This window comes from Nematolebias whitei, chromosome 1 (genome assembly GCF_014905685.2).
Source record: "Nematolebias whitei isolate Nwh7 chromosome 1, NemWhi1, whole genome shotgun sequence".
In the NCBI taxonomy this organism is placed as follows: domain Eukaryota; kingdom Metazoa; phylum Chordata; class Actinopteri; order Cyprinodontiformes; family Rivulidae; genus Nematolebias; species Nematolebias whitei.
In genome coordinates this window covers 9,676,857-9,685,071 of record NC_056498.1, presented here as the reverse complement: position 1 = coordinate 9,685,071, position 8,215 = coordinate 9,676,857, and the positions used below count along the sequence as shown (strand labels likewise).

Below are 8,215 nucleotides of genomic sequence, written 5' to 3'. Positions count from 1 at the left end.
GCGACGCTGTGGGAAATGGCTGCGACAATCGTTTGTATATAAAATTAATAAAAGGGGCGAAAGAGCGCTGCCCTGAGGGGAACCGGTAGAGGACAGAAGGACATCAGAGAGAACTGCGTTGACACTCACCCGCTGAGACTGAACAGTTAAAAAGTCCACAAGCAAACAGATGAGGCTAGAGTTGAGACCGTACATACATTGCAATTTCTTTGCTAAAATGTGGGGCTGAATACAGTTAAAAGTGTAGGATTCCTGGGTTTTTCTGTGACTCACTTTCTTTCCACAGCTTATCACCTCAACTCACTGCACCTGCTGCTGCCTGAGGAGATCTGATCTGGGGCTGTATATAAACTCCTGCCAGACATCTCTTCAGTGCCAGGACATCAACTACCTTATGGTAACTCATTTCAGCCAACTAACCTTTTTCATTACAACCAGTCCTCACCGTCTGTGATCTCTCCAGGGCCTTCCACGTCCTGCTCCTTCAAGTCCTCCCAAGGACCTCATCTCTCCACAGTGATTTCTCCTGCGGACCAATGGTGTCCCATCAAACTGCAGCCATCAAACAAACCACCTTGGGTCAACATGCGCCTCTCTCCATCAGTACTCCCCTCTCCACTGGATCTTCCAAAAATCCAGGACCTCTTCACTCCTCCTCGGGGCACACCTACAACACAAAAACAGTAAGAGATTATTCTCCATTCCAACTTCATCATTATCAAGGACTGTCTGAGAGTTTAAGAAAGACTCTCCTTGCCCTCTCCTCTCTTCCAGCCCTGTAAATACCTGGCACTGCACCAGTAAATAAAGTTCACTCTGTCGTTCCATCTCTGTCTGCTTACTTTGGGGGTTGCCGCTAAATACAATCATGATAAAAAGCAATCTTACATGGATTACAAAGGTCAATTTTGAACCAGTAAGACTATCATGAGAAAGTTATGACACTCCTTAGTGACTTATTAACCACTTATGAACCTCTGAAAAGAAATCCAGGAAGTGGTTACAAGAAGAAGTTGATAGATTGCCTGACAATTTTTGGAGCAGGACAAGGCTATTGACTGTATTCTGTACCAAAGATTGCATACAGGGGAGGCCACACCTAGTCTGTATGGTTTACCTAAAATCCACAAACAAGGTGTACCTTTAAGACCAATTGTTAGCATGATTAACTCTGTCACTTACAATGTTTCCAAATATCTGGCGTCTGTACTCATCCCTTTAGTTGGCAGCTCAGAACACCACGTACAGAACACCATGGACTTTGTGGATAAGGTGAGGGATGTCATCATGGAGACTGATGAAACAATGGTCTCTTTAGATGTCACATCACTCTTTACGTGCATTCCTGTTGATGATGCAGTAGAGGTGGTCAGTTTAAAATTAAAATCAGACACCACTCTGAGCAGCAGGACCACACTTTCCACAGAACAACTGTGTCAACTCTTGAAACTGTACCTGCAGTCAACCTACTTCACATATGGGGAACAATATTATAGGCAGAAACATGGGTGTGCTATGGGGTCTCCAGTTTCTCCTATTGTTGCCAACCTGTACATGGAGGAGGTAGAAAAGAGAGCCTTGACGTCCTTTTCAGGGACACCACCAAGTCATTGGTTCAGGTATGTTGACGACACCTGGGTTAAAATTAAATCTCAGGAAGTCCAACATTTTACTGATTACATCAACTATGTGGATAAATACATCAAGTTCACACGAGAAGATGTAAAAAATGGCAGGTTGGCTTTCTTGGACTGTGAAGTCTCAGTCTCTAATAGAGGACATTTGCAAACTGAGGTGTACCGCAAACCCACCCACACAGACCAGTATTTGCAGTTTGACTCCCATCACCCTTTGGAACACAAGTTAGGAGTCATCAGGACTCTGTACCACAGAGCAGATAGCGTCCCCACTAGCTCAGGAGCCAGGCAGAAGGAGAAATCCCACACAAGACAGGCTCTAGAGCAATGTGGATATCCTAACTGGGCCTTCCTGAAAGCAGAGAAGAAACCCAAACAGGACTCCAGTCAGCCATCAGGTGAAAAGGAGGAACCCAGACCAGTGGTCATTCCATATGTTGAGGGAGTATCAGAAAAACTGAGATGTTTATTTTCTAAACATAACGTCCCAGTGGCTTTTAAACCCCAAAATACATTACGGCAAAGACTGGTTCATCCCAAAGATCCAGTCCCCCGGCACAAACAAAGTAATATTGTGTATGCTGTTCAGTGTCAGGAGGGCTGTGATCAGTCTTACATCGGGTAAACTAAACAGCCACTGGCCAAAAGGATGGCCCAGCACAGAAGATCAACATCATCAGGCCAGGACTCTGCGGTCTACACTCATCTCCAGGCCAGCGGTCACTCTTTCAGGGATGAAGATGTTCACATCCTGGACAGAGAGGAACGATGGTTTGAGAGAGGAGTAAAGGAGGCCATCTTTGTGAAAAGAAACCGTCCATCATTAAACAGGGGTGGAGGCCTCCGGGTTCAACTGTCCCCCTCTTACAATGCTGTGATTGCTAGTATCACTCAGCCCTCTGTGAGTAGTAAACAGCCATCAGTGTGCTAATGATCCATTGTTAGGCTGATGGTTCTTCTTGAGCATGTGATCAGCTGGTTTTGGTTGTCAGCAGCAACCTGGTTGATCCACTCTGAGAAGGTGCTATTTAAGAGACTGAGCTGAAAACAGCACCTCAGACTGAGGAAGTCTCTCGGATGAGAGACGAAACGTTTCTACATTTTTTTTGTTTTGTTTTTTGAATGCCCAGAGAACCAGATTGAACTTTTTTAGATGTCTTGTAAACTTTTTCTTTGACCTTTGCTGACACACTTTTGCCACAAATCACTCCTGAAACTTTTCTCCATCCTGCCTGGACTCTCTTCTTCACCTCTTTACCACACTCCCCATTATCTTGGACAGTGGACCCCAAGAACTTGAAGTCCTGAACCTTTGTGACCTCTGCTCCTTGTAGCCTCACTGTTCCACCGGCCTCTCTCTCATTCACACACATGTACTCTGTCTTACTACGGCTGACTTTCATTCCTCTTCTTTCAAGTGCATACCTCCACCTCTCCAAGTTCTCTTCCACCTGTTCCCTGTTCTCACCACAGATCACAATGTCATCTGCAAACATCATAGTCCACCGGTGTGGAGATAAATTAGTCTTAAACGTTGTCACACAAGTGTACAACAAGTTTTGAATGCATACAATATGATCCACGACTGTAATAACACAAGATTCACACATGTCTGTGTCTGTGTGTCAAACCTGTAAGTTTCTGAAGTCTGTCTGCTGGATGAGGAAAACGCTGCACTTACTGACTCCTTCACTGAGTTGACTCTTCAGAAAATAAAAAAATATATCTCACTGCTCTTTAGTAGCAGAAACAATTTATGTTAAAGTTCATGTATACTATCCATACCCCTGTAAACTCTGTTCTTGTCCTGACCAGTCTGCTTGTTTCGACAGGGAACATTGTTCTGGAGTTGTCGAAAGACAAACACAACGGCAGTTTACTGGACAGACAGCTCGTCCAGTTCCAGACCTCCATCAACCGCATAGAGAGCGAGCTGAGCGCCCAGATCCGCTACCTCACACAGGTCAGAAAGGGAGGAGGGTTGTTACTGGATCTGAAGTCCTGCTAAAGATAAATCACTCCCTGTGGTCCATGTCACCAGAACTGCTCACATGGTAGTGACATGTCGCTGCAGCCATGTGGCGGGGCAACCCAGAGAGGAAACTAAAGAGAAAGTTTGGATTTAGTTATTGTAGTTTTGAAATTCAAGTTTAAAAAATTAATATAAACATGGTAATTTTACTGATTATTAAAATACGCAGTATTTCCATTGCAGCAGTCTGGTTTATTACTCTTGCCTCATTAGAACTTAGCACTCGTTTCAATCCTTCACAATAAAAGTCTCAAACACAAACTTGATGTCGAGGCTGATTTGGGGTCTGCAAGTTGTCAAGATATTTGTTCTTGTTGACAAAATTTCTCTTTGATCTTGTAGGAACTCGTTCTGGGCACAACCCTCCGTTAAAGGGATTTTGTCACGGGGTGTGTGCCAAGTGCTGAGCGATTGGTCAGAACTCCATTTACATGTTCATGTGGATGAACTGCACTCTTTTGGCTTCAGCTGCTCCACTGAGGGGCTGCTGGCCGAGGCTGTTAGAATATACAGCCATCTCTACAGCTCCAGCAAGAAATGTTGGCGGTCTGTTTGTGACAAAAATTAGCAAATTAACACCTCTCAGTTAACAACAGAAACACCAGATTTGACTCGTCCATCATCGACTAATGCTGATAATAAACATCCATCTCTGCTGTCGTGTTGCTTCTGTTCTCCGTGCAGACCTAAAAACATCTTACAATCACATCAGTGAGAACAGATGTCCAATGTCTCATCATGTAGACACGGTCTCAAAGCTCAAGCCTCAAAAACCGTTTCTATATTAGAGACGTTATGCGATTTAACATCTGATGCTTATGACACTAACTTCCATTATTGTTCTTCAGTAGAACGGATACTGCAGGAACTTTAATCACGGCTTAATTCATAAACCAACTGATGCCGGAACGCAAATAGTGTGTGTGTGTGTGTGGGGGGGGGGTGTCCTGGGGAATGCACATGCTCACAAGACAAGAACCTGACAAGTTGTTTAATGACATAAAATATATTTTGTTAGCAAAGAATAGAGTCCTAACATTTATTAAACATTACTTCTGTATTTACAAAAAATAAAACGCATCCAAATTGTGCTTTGACGAACTCATAGATAAAACTAAAACATTTTGTCAACGCAAAAGAGGAAAGAGGGGACAGGTATCACTCTTGCTTTGAGTTTACTCTTTGTTGCATGCGTGCTGTGAGTGACAAGCGTCCAGAGCGTCAATAAAACGGCAGCGTGTCAGAGTTATTTATTTATCGTCTCAGGAGCGACACGGTTCAAGCATGGCTCCTGAAATGACAAGGCAGACATTTTTGTTCATAACTTTATTGTTAGTAAGCCTGAGAGTTGCCAGATCCAAGCAAACCATTGCCAGAACGCACCTCATCAAAATAAGAGAGTTCCCGGATCTTGTTCTGCCAGGATCCAGTTCAAATTAAGCCATGCCTTTAAGTATTTACTGGTAGTAGTCAACACTTGGAGTACCGTATTTTCCGCCGTATACGTCGCTTCTATTATGCGTCACCTCTGACAACCCGGAAATGTGGACAGGTGTTGTGCCAAAAGTCTATGAGCTGCCAAATGGCGGCCATGGGAGCATGCACGGGAGGACTTAACAAGAAGTTAAATAAGATTAACACTTAAAAACAATTATTTGTTAGCTCGAAATTATAGTAAAAGATGTGTCTCAGTTGAACTTGTACTTAATAAATGCACTTCGATGGTCAAATCAGCTGCATTTCTCCGGGGCGGTGCCGTGAAATGAAACTGATTTGACGGTTGCTCCAGGCGAGCTGGACGACGGTGGCAGACTGTGGCAAGCCGATTGTGTCATTAATAGCCACTTTTACTTGTTACATGATACAAAGGCATGCCATACTACTCTGCTGCCATCTAGCAGCTGAAAATGGCAGTGTTCAATATTTTCAGTCAGAATGAATGAACTCATATCGCAGCCAAAAATTTTCATCCAAACTTTATTTAGACGGGTAAATCCCATTGAGCCTCAAGGACTCATTTACAAGAGAGACCTGATTTCAAAAAGAATGATGACAATGGACAACAGCAACAACAATAGACGGTTGTAAAAAAGGCATACAGATGGGTTTTTTTTTTACAAATAAAATGGATAAAAAAGTAACAAAAAACAGCTAGATTATAAGGTGAATGTAGAAAACTAAAAACAGGAACATGTCTGCATTGGTTTATAAATTCAAATTATAAGTTCAAAAATTGGTTTTATAAATATGGGAAAAAATCCATAAATACGTCGCTTCGGCCTATAAGTACAACAAAAAAAAGCAACTTATACAGTAAAAAATATGGTATGTGTTGTTGAGACTATTATTGTGAAAGATGTGTGTATTTTATTATGGTAAAAACAAATCCTTATCCTAAAAACTAATCCTCAGACTGAGGAAGTCTTTCTGATGAAAGACGAAACGTTTCTACATTTTTGTTGTTGTTTTGCTTTTTTAGATATGGTAAAAACACTTTCTAAATAGAAATATTACTACTTTTTGTGGAAATGTTTTTTAAAGCTTTTTAGAAAATATTACTCCAATTTCAATTAAAGTTTTTAACTTTTTTCCTAAAATTAATTTTCCAATTTTGTTTTGAAAATAGATTTATGACACTTCCTTTTTTTTAAATTCTGACATTTTTTCTGAAAAAAAAAAAAAATCAACTTTATTTTCTATCGATTTGCATTTTGGCTTTTTATCTTGAAATAATTTAGACATCAACTTATTTTTAACAAATAATGTTTAAACTCAAAAACAAACATGAAAAAATTATTTTTTATTACATGTTTTACATTGGTGTGAATAATCTTTAAACTTTATGAACGTTTGTGAAAGTTGTTTATTTAAAAACATTTATAAAGCAACAATGGTGTGAATGCATCGTGTTGTCCGCAGCATAACACCTGGTTTTGTTTTGTCTTCAGGTAGCTACAGGTCAGCCTCATGAAGGGTCCACTTATTCAGCCCGGAAGGACTGTCAGATGGCGCTGAACAGAGCCGAGTATGCAAAGGTCAAACTGGGAGAACTGGGTCGGACGTGTGAAGCCACACTGGAGCAGCAGCAGCAGCAGCCGTGAACGCAGAGAGGACGGACTCTGCAGTGTCCCAGTCTGTCCACACATGGGGTTGAAAATACTGGTCCCAGTCTGTCCACACATTGGTTTGAAAATACTGGTCCCAGTCTGTCCACACATGGGTTTGAAAATACTGGAGGGACACGAACATGAACTGATCCAATCTGAACAAAAACACAGCTTTTTTTAAATAAATGTTTTTTAGTGCATGCTGTTTGTATGGGTTTTGTTGTTTGGTCCATTGTTTACTAGCTCTCAAAGCAGTTTATTTATTAGAGAAATGGAAAAATACTTTTACGACAATGTTCCAAAAATATGTTGTAAATATTTAATAAATAATTGTCAGTATCATCCATGTCTTATTCCAGGTCTTTTTGGGATTAAAGTACTTTATCTTCAAGTCAAGGATGATGTTTTTCTACAGGTTAGGGCCCCGGTGGTTAAAAAAAAAAAAAAAAAAAAAAAAGAATCCTGATTTTGATCTCAGTATTCTGAGCAAGAACTTTTTTTATCGTGGCCTAATCCTCTTCTGTATACAGTGTTGCTCAGGTCCTGTGTCTCGTGATGGTTATTGTTTTTTTTTATTTGTTTATTTGTTTTCAAATAATGAATTTAAAGGCTTGGCATTTCTTCAAAAACTAAATATTTCCTGCCAGAGTTTTAGCTTCAGATCATGACTGTTGTAGTGTCTCAGCTAAACAGTGAAGTGTTTGGAAGAGGAGACGTCGCGCTCGGCGTACGTGCTGTGAATGACTCTCAGCCTCCTCACTGAGAGACACTCGGGCTGAGCCTGAGTTGCACTCAGTGGACTCTTGGCACACTCTTATTTTTAAAGATATAATCTCAACATGCATGGACAGATGAAGAGCATTTTCTGTTTCCTCTTTGCTCTGCAACAGGACAAAACCTGAAGGATCGTCTATTCCTGCAAAGACTAATACACAGACTTAAAACGAGACGACTAAGGAACTAGAACGTTCCTGCAGACGCTTTGACAGGGACTACCATGTTGCGACCATTTTAAATTTTTGTTTTGACAGTACTATGTGTTGGGGTTCACTCTCAACTACCAGTACACCAAATTTCAGCTTTGTCTGAAAATGACTGTCATTTTTTTCTTTTAAGCTATAGTGGCCATATTGGATTTTTGATTTGTACTCAGTATGTGATGGCAAACGTTTTCAGCTTTAAGGTCTAACAGGACCAGTAGAGACACAAGTCCATTGTCTGAGGCCATGAGAATATCATTAGTAACTTTCACCAGTGCAGATTCAGTGCTGTGGTGAGCTCTAAACCCTGACTGAAACGCTTCAGATTATTTCTTTGCAGATGATCATGTAACTGACCAGCAACTATTGTCTCCAGAATTTTATAAATAAAAGTTAAAATAAATATAAGTCTATAATTGGCCAGAATTATTGAATCAAGATTAGTTTTCTTAAGTAAAG

At 40.9% G+C, this 8,215-nt stretch overlaps 1 protein-coding gene across 1 annotated transcript; it reads left to right on the top strand.

Annotated features, from left to right (window-relative positions):
• Window positions 1–536: 536 nt before the first annotated feature.
• On the top strand, window positions 537–7,166 carry med11 (mediator complex subunit 11). Its single transcript, XM_037681723.1, has 4 exons — window positions 537–683; window positions 775–800; window positions 3,453–3,600; window positions 6,618–7,166. The coding sequence occupies exons 1-4, from the start codon at window positions 537–539 to the stop codon at window positions 6,768–6,770; spliced, it is 474 nt and encodes a 157-aa protein (XP_037537651.1). The 3' UTR covers window positions 6,771–7,166.
• Window positions 7,167–8,215: the final 1,049 nt, after the last annotated feature.